The 11,092-nt window shown below is 58.9% G+C and overlaps 2 protein-coding genes across 2 annotated transcripts; both read right to left on the reverse strand.

Moving 5' to 3' along the window:
- Positions 1 to 1,430: 1,430 nt before the first annotated feature.
- On the reverse strand, positions 1,431 to 5,771 carry LOC103776492 (1-acyl-sn-glycerol-3-phosphate acyltransferase alpha-like; the record flags this gene model as incomplete). Its single annotated transcript, XM_008944002.1, has 6 exons — positions 5,587 to 5,771; positions 2,779 to 2,912; positions 2,305 to 2,480; positions 2,095 to 2,190; positions 1,764 to 1,836; positions 1,431 to 1,571 (listed from the first exon to the last, which is right to left on the reverse strand). Coding segments are annotated over exons 1-6 (805 nt in total), but the record flags the coding sequence as incomplete, so codon positions are not given.
- A 2,439-nt stretch (positions 5,772 to 8,210) lies between these two features.
- Positions 8,211 to 9,676, reverse strand: PRR29 (proline rich 29; the record flags this gene model as incomplete). Its single annotated transcript, XM_008944003.1, has 4 exons — positions 8,211 to 8,242; positions 8,386 to 8,453; positions 8,618 to 8,793; positions 9,561 to 9,676. Coding segments are annotated over 4 exons (392 nt in total), but the record flags the coding sequence as incomplete, so codon positions are not given.
- Positions 9,677 to 11,092: the final 1,416 nt, after the last annotated feature.

Here is an 11,092-nt window from a genome sequence, read left to right on the forward strand (position 1 = left end):
CCGTGTGACAACTCCTGCTCTGATGAGTTTTTGCTCCTGGGTATCATAGAATGGTAGATGTCTGAAAGGACCTCCAGGGATCATCCTGTGCATCCCCCCTGCAAAACCAGGATCGCCTAGGAAGCTTCTTTTCTGTTGCTCATGTTTTTCCCCAGCTATCATTCTGGGAGGACAATTGACACGCTTTTTCAGAATTTCCTCCATAACAAACCAGCCGCTCCTGAGAACTGGAACAATGCCTAACAGGAGGACGCACCCTCGTTTGACTGAGATTTGCACATCTTCTTAGAAGATGGGAGTTGAAGCCTCTCCACCCTGCTTCCAGCACTGGTGGCAGCCATGCACTGCTTTTTCCCCTGCTCTCCTGTCACCCTGGGGTGGCTGGGACAGGATCTGCTCAGCTGGGAAGGAACCAGTGGGTGCCCAAAGCCCTGCCTGGCTGCAGGGAACAGGCCTGGGGAGGTGGTGGAAGGTGGATGGCTCTGGTTGTGCCATGGTCCAGAGGCTATGAGGAAGTTCTCCTGCTCCAGTTGGACATAATCCAGGCACCTCTGAGGGTGCTGGGCTTTAATGGATGCTCTTCCTGTGCACTCACTGCTGGTCCCTAAGGCAGGGAGAGGTCCAACTCAGGGGCAGACCAAGTCCACTCCAGTGGACCTGTCACCTTGCCACATGCTCCTCACATCGTCCAGCACTGCACCCCCCGGAGAAGCTGTGGTGTCCATAGGGATGCTCCACGTTCAGTGATGTAGGCACCCCTTGCAAGGAGAGATTCCCCTCCCCATGCTCCCCTCAGCACCCCAGGCACAGGCAGGACACCATGCACACACACCACCAGGTTTGGACTGTTTAATCCTGCACCTTTGTCTCACAGTTCAGCATCAAGGATGCTCTTCCCACGTTGAAATATCCCCTGGACCTCCCCTCCCCAAGCCACACACTGTGCTCTGGACGCCTCCCCAGAGCTGGCTGCATCTGAGCAGCGTGCCCAGATTGCAGGAGCCTCTGGAACAAGCAACCCAACAAGCCCGTGGGTGAACCCCACCATGAGTCACACCATCAGGGGTGGGAAATGCTGCAGTGAACCCAGCCCAGTCTTGTACTGCTCTGCTTCCCCTTGCACCAGGTCACCATCACAGAACCACAGGTTGGAAGGGACATCTGGAGATCATCTCATCCAATGCCCCTGCTCCAGAGCAGGTGGCCCAGGATGGCATCCAGGCAGGTTTGGAATCTCTCCCAAGAAGGAAACTCCACAATCTCTATGGGCAGCCTGCTCCAGGCTTTGGCTGAGCCACCTCCCTTACGCCTCCAAGGAGCTCAGTCCCTCTGTCTAATTGCTGGTCCTGGTTGTGTCCTCCTGGCACCGTAACCTGTTCTCCTGCCAGCACCAGTCCCAGTGCAGCAGGGGAGCAGAGGCTGCTCAGGGCCCTGGGCCCCACAGTGATCTGCAGACATCTCGGCAAAGACATCAGCCATGGCCTGCTGGACAGTCTCTGTCAGCCTGGGGACATCCTCTGGGCTCAGGCCCTGGGTTTCTACCTTGGGAAGGATTCGGACGGTGCATGTCCCTGAAGAGAGAAGGGAAAGTCCAGGAATGCTCTTAGATGAGCCCACCAGGAATCAGGTCTTCCCATCAGCATCCTCCACCACCAGCTGTCTTCCCACGACTCTGTGTCCCAAGGAGACCCCCAAGCCCCACGTGCCTCATGCCCACTGCCAGCCCTGTCTTCTGGCAAAGGAGCTTCTTCTCCATCACTTACCAGAGTTGAATTTCTTATCCTTGGAGCTGAAAAAGTCCCAGTATGGGGAGATCACCATGGGGAAAATGGGAACCTGTAGGAGAAGGAGGGTCAGGGGTGTCCTCCATACAGACTCCCTCCCCAGAAGGGGCACCGGCTCCTGCCGGTCCCGGGCCCCTGCCGTTCCCAGGCTTCAGCAGGTCCCCATCTCCTCCCGAGGTCCTGCACAGCAGAGTGCCTGTCCCTGGGGACTGCAGACCCCAAAAAACCCTAACATCCCCCATCCCGCTGCCCCAGGGTGCATGCCCACCCCACTCCATCCACGACAAGCAGAGGGGGAGGATGGTCTCACCTGAGCCTGCACGGCCAAGTGGAACGCCCCACGCTTGAAGGGCAGCATCGATCTCTCCTGGTTCCTGGTGCCTTCAGGGAAAATCAACACTCGGAGCTGCACAGGAGAGACAGGAGCATGGACCCCAACCAGAGCAACCTGGGACCCGCTAGGTCAGTCCTCCCCGCCCCGCCGTGTCCCCACCTCCCTCCTGCTGCCAGCCCCCCTCACGTTCTCACGCCGCATGGTCCTGGCTGTCTGGGAGATGACGTCGATGGCATCTTCTCTTCTGTGGCGGTCGATGAAGATGATGCCACAGAGCCAGCAGGCCCACCCCACCGTCCCCATGTACATGAGCTCCTTCTTGGCGATGGGCACACAGCGCTCAGGAATTACCTCCACCATGCCTGGAGGATGGATGGGAGAGGAAAGGGTCCACCCCTGTTTAATGGCACCCAGAACCAGACTGATCTGTGGCTGTAGTGACCTGGCATCATCTGCTGTTGTCCCAGTCTTTTTTCTACAGCAGGTCCACAGCCCTGAGCTTCTGTCCCACCAGCTCTTCTGGCCTAAGCCTAGCACAGTGCCCTGAAAAAATCCTGGTGCTGGCCTCTCTGGGACCTCCCAGGGTGAGCCTGGTCCACCCCTGCAGCACCTCAAAGGCTGCCCATGCAGTGATGAGCCCCCCTCCTCCCTTGCACCTACCCATGAGGTCAAGGGAAGCTTGGTGGTTGCAAACTATCACAAAGGGCTCCTTGATCTTCAGATGCTCAGAACCCCACACTTGGATCTTGATGCCATAGATGTGTTTGAGGGGCAGGATCACAGCACGCAGGACCCTAAGGCAGAGGAACACACGTGGGGAGCAGATGGACACAGAGTGGGGCTGCTTGATTTGTCCCAGCCCTTCAGAATCACTCAGGGAGCAAGGTGCAAGCTGGGCCAGGCTAGATCTGGTCTACATGAAGAAACAGCATGTCCTGAGGTGGAGATGTGTTCAGTCTCAGTGATGCTTTGCTTTTCTAAGCACATTTCTAGCCTGCATAGCTCAGAGTTCACCCTGCCCAAGCTGAGACCAGCTGCTGCCTCAGTAGTATTGGAACTTCTGATGAAGAAGAGCAGCCAGCACAAGGTGGTGGAAGGAAAAGAAAAAAGGGCTTTTTGATGTCCAGGGATGGTGGGAAAGCATGAAGAGAAGAGATAGGATGCCTGCCTGCAGGCAGGCAAGGTGCAAATCATCCCATCCCAATGAGGACAACTGCTTCTGGCCCCAGCAGCCTCACCCCGAGGCTCCCCACACCCCAGCTGGATCTGTGAGCAGGGGCTGTAAACCCAGACATGAGGCTCCAGCCTGCATTGCAGAGACCTAAAGTCAGGGAGGCAGGATGGCAGCTGAGAGGTGCTGAGCTGGAGGTGGGTGAGCACTGAAGGTGGCGACATTTCAATACTTCCAAGGGCCTGTCAGAAAGCTGGGATAGACTCTTGAGCAGGACCTGTTGGGGCAGGACAAGGGGGGATAGGTTTAAAGTAGAAGAGGGAGACTTAGCCTACAGAGAAGGAAGATTTTTTTTCTGCTGTGGATGGTGAGCCCCTGGCCCAGGCTGCCCAGAGAGGTGGTCGCTGCCCCATCCCTGGAACCATCCCAGGGGAGGTTGGCCAGGGCTCTGAGCACCCTGCTCTAGCTGCAGATGTCCCTGTCCCTGCAGTAGGGTTGGACTGGATGACCTTGAAAGGTCCCTTACAACCCAAACCCAACCAGTCTGTGATTGATTGTATGATGCCTCCAGGGGCTGTCCCTGCAGAGCAGCCAAAGAGCAGCAGTGTGGGCACCAAGCTTTGTGCTGCAGGTGGAAGAGGAAGAGAGCAGGGAAGGGAAAAGTGACTGAGCTTCATTTATGAGAGAAAAATTACAAAGAACAGCTTCACTGGACCTGTGTTGTCAGGAAAAGATGGAGGCTTCATCTGTGGAGATGGGAAGAGGAAGGAGGCAGAGAGTGGTGTCACCATCCAGGGAGGGTTGGACAGGAAGGGTAACATCAGGATGGCAGTGCTGATGAAGGGTGACACTCAGTATGAGAATAATGAGAGGAATGGAGGGAGGATGGAGCAATGGGGATTACAGCACCCACAGTGGAGATAAAAAGCTGATGCGCTTTGGGTGTTGAAATGGGGCACTCTCCAACCCACAACACAAAGAGCTTCTGTGCCAGGGTTCACACATCTGGCAGCAATAGGTCCCGGGGAGCCCCAAGGGGACAGGGCAGGGCTGTCAGCAAGAGCACAGCATCAGGTAGAGGAGAAGTCGGGGAGGAGAGAGGAGAAGCAAGCACAGAGGGAGAAGGAGACCCGATGCTTCGAGGATCTGTTGTATCAGAAGACCACCCATCCCTAGGGAGACCCAGGCTCGGAGATCCCTGTGTGCAGAGAAGCAGAACACTTGTGGCAATGCCCCAACGCCAGGACTAATGATAGGACCGTGCTCCAAGCCGGAGGCTTTGGGATTTGGAGGCTGATGAGATAGAGCTGGGCGTGCTGCTCCAGCAGAGGATGGCTGCGAGGTGTCGGTGGGACAAGATAAGGCAGCGTGAGTCACCACATCACGACGGGCATTGCATCTGAGCCAGAAATCCGTGCCAGGGCTCGGAGCACCTCCAGACACGTGCGTGTGTGCACAGCACTTCTGCACGGAAAGGACGAGGGAGAGAGGCTGCACAACAGACTGATAACATCAGCCCTCTGACCACGCTCCTGCCCAGGGCCCGGAATCCATCAGCACAAATACGCGATGGCTCGAGCTCAGCAAATACCACAGGCTCAGGCTTTTTTTCACTCGGACATAATTATATCCCTTCTGGTATGGTATCATGCCCAGGAATCCAGTAACAGGATTGCAACACCCTTGAAAGTAACCGGGCCGTCCTCTCGTGTTGCACAGCCACGTCCCCCTGGCCACTGGCACCCTGGAGCAGAGCTGACAGCACTGGCACACGGCTCTTGCTGGTGGTGACCGTGTCATGCCCGACATCCCCAAGCCCCTCTGACAAAGCACAGACCCCACGGCTCCCACCGAGCAAGACCTGGCTGCACTGCCAGGGAGCTGGTGATGGGAATGTGTCTGCAACCTGTCAATGATCATACCCCCAAACCTTGTCAAAGCCCCCCCTACCCCCCACTCAGCCGAGGACCCCAATGTTGTGATGACCAAGCATGATCCTTTGATGCTACTTCACCCTCCAGGGGCCACTAGTCCCAACCCAGCTGGCCACCTCTGTTATGGCATAACCCTCCCTGGGCACGGCCAGCACCCTCTTCACCACACAGCAAGATGCAGATGCCACATGGACAGGAGCACAGCCCGTGTGGTGGCTTCAGGGCTCAACCACCAGCCCTAACAGAGCTGGAGGTGTGCCTGGGGCAGGAGAGAGCTTGTGCCCACAAGACCAGGTGGCTCCTCCATCACAGCCAAGCCCTAGCCACCTCCACATCACAAGAACATCTCCAGGCTGTACTCACTTCATGTTCTCCACGGAGCGTCCCCGCAGAGCCACAATGGGCGACAGGAGGGTGGCCATGGCCACGATCCAGGCGTTGAAAAAAGCCACCTTGCAGTAGTAGTGGAAGCTGGCATTGTACTGGTAGAGCAGCCAGGCTGCCAAGAGCAGGAGGAGCAGCAGCCCGTGGAGCAGGACCACCACCATGCTGCTGGCCCGGCCGGAGGGTGCCGAGGAGCTCAGCCCGTGTGAGTGGAGCAGGGGCTGATGAGGAGCAGAGCAGGTGACTCAGGTCTATCAGCAGAGCCGTGTGTGGGTGTTTGGGGCTGGTCCAGGGGAAGATGCTGTGTGCATCTCACCCTGTCCGGAGGGTGAGGATGGACTCAGATGGCAGGCAGGATACCCCGACAAGAATGGTGGTGAGTCACCAGCAGGGACCTGGAGGCACCTGAGGTGTCACTGCTGATAAATGCCCTCCTGGGCTGGTAAGAGTCATTGCAGAGCCTCCAGCCTGATGTGATCAGATTTGCTGCCCATCAAAGCATCCATGCTCTGGGCACCTATCCCAGACGCAGGGACCCCAACCCTGGGAAAGGGGAATCTCAGCTGGAAGGGGCGGCTGGAGCTGGTTCTGATCTGTGCCCATCACACCGGCAAGACTCGTCGCAGATCCCTGTTGGCATCGTGGGTAATGCCCAAACCTCACCCTGCGTATTATCAGATTATTGGAAAATACCTTCCTGCTGCTCCCCGCCCGGCTCTGCGGCAGGCAGGCGCTGGCCCCGCCCTTCCGGCTGCTCCCCGCCCGGCTCTGCGGCAGTCAGGCGCTGCCACCGCCCCCCAGCTCCCCGACCCAGCCCAGCCTGGGCTGCAAGAGGTCCCATCCCAAAGCCCACCCGCTGTCACTGTGGTCCGAGGGATGCCACAGGGCTCCGAGCCCCAGCTCCCTGCCCTGCCCGGGTGCTGCCCCAGTTGGCAGGTGTTGATGTGGTGTTTAGGGAGGTGCAGGGCTGTAATTAGCTTCTCCTTCCGCTCCGAGCCCGGCCAGCTCCAGGCTGCCCCGGGGGAACTCCCCTTTTGCTTTCAAAAAGCCGTTTTACCATGCTGGGGAGGGTCAAACCCCGTGGCCCTGCCCCTCGATGGAGAGGGACTGACCTTCAGAAAGCCCCCTCAGCATCTCCCCTGCTCCCCTCCATGCCCGTGGCTCCTCTTCCCAGCAGCACCTTCTCCCCATCCGATGGGGTGCAGGCGGATGCCCGTGGGCTGCTGGCTGTGTGATGCTCCCCATGCTCTCGGCTGAAGGATATCCCAGTTCCACCAGCGTGAGCCAAGAGCTGCTTCCACCACGGGTGTTGCAATCCCCGTTGCTTCATCCTCCCATTCCTCTCCTTATTCTCATAAATAAGCCGAGATTGGGCCATATCTTGAGCCTACCCTTCCTGTTCACCCCATGCCCAGTGACTCCTCTCCTCCTTCCTTTTCCGTCTGTATGGATGTGGAAACCTCTCTGCAGCAGCCTCTCAGGATGCTCCCAGCTGGAGATGTGCCTTCATGCATGGAGGAGCTTCTTCCCAGCTTCAGCAAGGGGAAGGTCCGACTGTGCCAGAGCACAGCTCAGTCCTGGGCTCGGGGAGGAAGAACCCTCCTTCCCACAGGGACCCCAGAAGAGAGACAGGACAATCCTCGTGTCCAGTGTGGGCAGAAGGAAGGAAATTAAGGTGCAACTGCCTGGCCAATGTCAGCATTCTCTGAGCTCCAGATGACCACCAGCCCCTAAGTCCTCTGCTAGGAGCTCTGCTCTCAAGGCAAAGCCTCCTGACAACTGGCCTGTAACCACACTGGGGCACAGCAGTGCTGTCACCCCTAAGTGGGGTTGGGGAGGTAGCAGAGGCAGGGGACAACTTCCCAAAATGCATCTTCCCCCGCTGACCCCTTCCTCCTGGTGAGCAGAGCACTGAATCCTGGGGAATGCCATGATCACCCAGGCTGCTGCCCCCGCCACATCCCCCCCAGGAGCGAGCTGCAGGCCAGATCCAGCTCTCCCCATGCCCTGCTCAGCCAGGAGCACCCCACTTTACCTCCCAGCAGCAACCCCCAGCAGCTCCCCATATTGCCCCAGTACCCACGTCACCACGCTGGGTGCCAGAGGCTCACACCCCCCACCCCAAACCCACAGCTCGGAAGGAGCCCAGCAGCCAGGCAGCCAGCCAGCACTCTGGGTAATTACAGATGCTTAATTAGTGACAGCAGGGAGCTTTCCTAACAAAGCAAATTAATTACAGGCAATGTGCTGCATTGAGATCCAAAGGGGCTCACAAAGACCAGGACCACCTGGGCTGGCATTGCCACCCACCCCACCCACCGATGGGGACAGCCCAGCTCGTGCCACACTCCCCATGGCCTGGCAGGGACACGGTGTCCAGCCAGGGCTGGGATGTCACACACAGTCTGCTGGGCATGAGCCCTCCATGGGCATGAATCCTGTCCCTGTCTGGGGTCATGCTGTCACCGGGGTTTGGTGACAAGCTTTGTGACACCCAAAAACTGTGAATATCATGGAGCACCCATGCTTAGCACCTGCAGGAGCTTCTGGGGTCGAGGGCTGGGGTATGCAGGAGAAACCATCTTGGGAAGCGTGGCGCTCGCTCACAGCCTCCCCTGCACCATGTCATAGTACTCTGTGGAGAGAAAAGGGGACCTGGAGGACGTGCAGGGGCCACCCCTGGGATCTGACGGATGGAGGGAGCAGGGAGGGCTCTGCCTTTGGAGGGCACACGCAAGATGTCCCTCACTGAGGGACGTGGGGACAGTGTGTCCTTACCCGATGCCGGGGGGACGTCGGCTCCCACGGTCCCTGTGGCACTGGGGGGTGGAGGGGGGGGCACTGCCCTGCTGGAGAGGGGCAAGGACAGGAGTAAGTACCAGGGTGGCACTGCCCGTTGTGTCCCAGCCTGGGCTGGAAGCCCTGCTACACCAGGGAGCAGAGGGATGCAGCACCAGGCTGGGTGGCACAAAGCAGGACCCTCGTTCCTCACCCCTCCTTCTTTACTCACCCCTCCCCACCCTCGGGTAAGGATTCTGTGCCCAGGTGCCTCACGGCCACCGGCCTCTGACCCCCCGCCGGGACCTGCCACGCCAGGACAGGAGCAGGAGCAGGGCAGGGCACATAGTGATGGTGGCAAACCACAGCCTCCTCTTCCTCTCCGGGCTGCGGCGGCACCGCCAGCGCCTGCGGGGAGGAACAAAGGGCGGGGCTGTGCCAGGTCCCTTTCGGCAGCCGTCCCCCTGGGGCACCGCTCCCCAAAAAGCACCAGAGAGAGACTTCCCACGGAGCCCAGTTTGGCAGCTCTGCCTGGCTCCACCTAGGTGGGCTCGACCCCACACAGAGCCCGTGTGGGGACACGGGGAGGTGGCAGCCCCTCAGATGGGACCTCAAAACGCTGCTGGGAAGAGCCTCTTTGGTCTGACGGCGGAGATGGGACAGGCAGGACCCAGTCTCAGCCAGCGTGGGTGCTGGGTGGGCACCACAGGGGGGGTTGTGCCTGGAGATGCCAGCTGGCAGCCAGCAAGGCAGCTGCCCACAGCCCCTGCTGAGGAAGGAACATTTGTTTCTGCTCAGGGAGATGAAACGTTTCATATGATGCAGGTTCAGGACGGACTTTTAAATGAAAGCCCTGGCAGAGCCATCCTGGGGCACAGTGCTTGGCCACAGAGCTCTGGGGAGGGTCCAGGCTCTTCCCTGCTGGGCTAAATCGCCTCCTGGATGGGCTCTGTGCTGGCAGAGCCGGGGGTCAAACCAGCAAAAAGAGCCCCAAGGGGCTGCAGAGCCTGGACAGAGCCAGGCTGAGACCACCCAGCACCCAGAGGGGTTCCATGCCGTGCCCAAGCAGGACACACTCATCCCACTCTGGAAATGTCCCTTTGCCCACATCTTCTGTCCTCTGGTCCTCTCCAGACCTATGGTTCCTTTGGCCATCCAGCATCCCTGACTCTTACCTGGGCAGCAGGTGGGGATGGCCCGAACCCGAAGGCCGCCAGTGCCGACAGAGCCAGGCTGCTCATCAGCACCTGGTGCAGCTGGGAGTTCTGAATCATCAGCAGCTCCATTAAATCTGCCAGGGAGTGAGGGGCTCTGCGTCAGGGAGAGCTCAGAGCAAGGGCACCAGAAACGCAGCCACGGGCTGGGGTGGCACCAAGGCTTGTCCCCGTGCCCAAGCAGTGGGAGCTCATCCAGACCCCACCCCCACCCCAATTTGGAAGCCTCCACGTGGCATTTAAAAATTATCTTGCTTGGCTAAAGCTTTAAAATAGCCATATTTCAGCCTTTTCTTCTTCACAAATGTGATTAAACATCTGTTCTGGCTTGCTGAGGGCTGTGCACAAAAGGTGATTAGTGGTGCTGGAGGCATCAGACTTTCCACCCATTTGGAGAATTGCTCCGGTCCTGGCAGCGCCCGGCGGCTTGGCAAGCGCCTGCCTTGGCACCAGCCAGCAGAGCTGGTGTCTTGGGGTGTCCACAGCAGGGGCAGCCCTGCTCTGCACCACGCCACGCGCCAGGAGCTCAGAAACCCCCTCAGGAGGCAGGAGCTGGGGCTGGACCAGGGGGGCTGAGCCCATCTCCACCCCTCGGGGCAAGCACCGGCAGAGCTGGGAGTGGAGCACGGAGTCACAGAACCAGAGGATGGGTTGGGTTGGAAGGGGACTTTCAAGGTCATCCAGTCCCCTGCAAGGAGCAGGGACACCTCTAACTAGATATGGGGTGCTCGGAGCCTGCCCAGCCCCAGCTGGGACCTGGGGCAGCTGTGCAGGTTCAGGATAGTGTCCCAGTCCCCTTGACTAGGTGCCCAAGCCGTGGGGTGGCTGCTGAGGACAATCCAGCTCTGTGTCTGACATCCCCATGTGCTGCAGAGATGAAGTTCCCCTGCAAAATGCCTCTAAACCTGTTGGAGGGACCTCTGAGGTCCTGCTGGCTTTGTGCACGAGCCCTGTCCACTGGAACCTGGCTAAAAATGGGGTTTGGGTATCCCTGTACTCCATGTGCTGGCTCCCAAAATGCTTTCACAGCCACAGGGATGGGCTCCCAGGGCACCCACGAGGCAGATAACCCTCCAGCAAGGAAGGAGCATTGCAGCAGAACCCAGGAGGTGCCCAGAGCCACCAGGAGGGAGCAGACCAGCAGCCAGTCATTGAACTGGGAGGAGAAAGTACCCACAAAAGGCTGGCAGCTCCTAATGGATTCCACCCATCCCGCTGGAAAAGCAGCCAACCCCCCCAGAGGGGCTGGGCTGGGGTCTCTGCTCTCTTTCCACACCAATTCTCAGCGTGCCCTTTCCTCCATGTGGTTTTGAAGACAGCTTTGGAAGAGAGTAAACCCTTCCCCACGCCCCCACAGGGCTGCACGGCTGCAACCACAGCCTGTCCCAGGGACCACAAGCCCCCCCAGCCCTGCTGTCTGCTCTCCCAGTCCACTTTTCGGGGTGCTGGGTTGCACAAGGTTGGATGAAACCCCTGTAGACAGTTGGTCTTTG

Source organism: Merops nubicus, unplaced genomic scaffold (genome assembly GCF_000691845.1).
Source record: "Merops nubicus isolate BGI_N331 unplaced genomic scaffold, ASM69184v1 scaffold27737, whole genome shotgun sequence".
Lineage (NCBI taxonomy): Eukaryota > Metazoa > Chordata > Aves > Coraciiformes > Meropidae > Merops > Merops nubicus.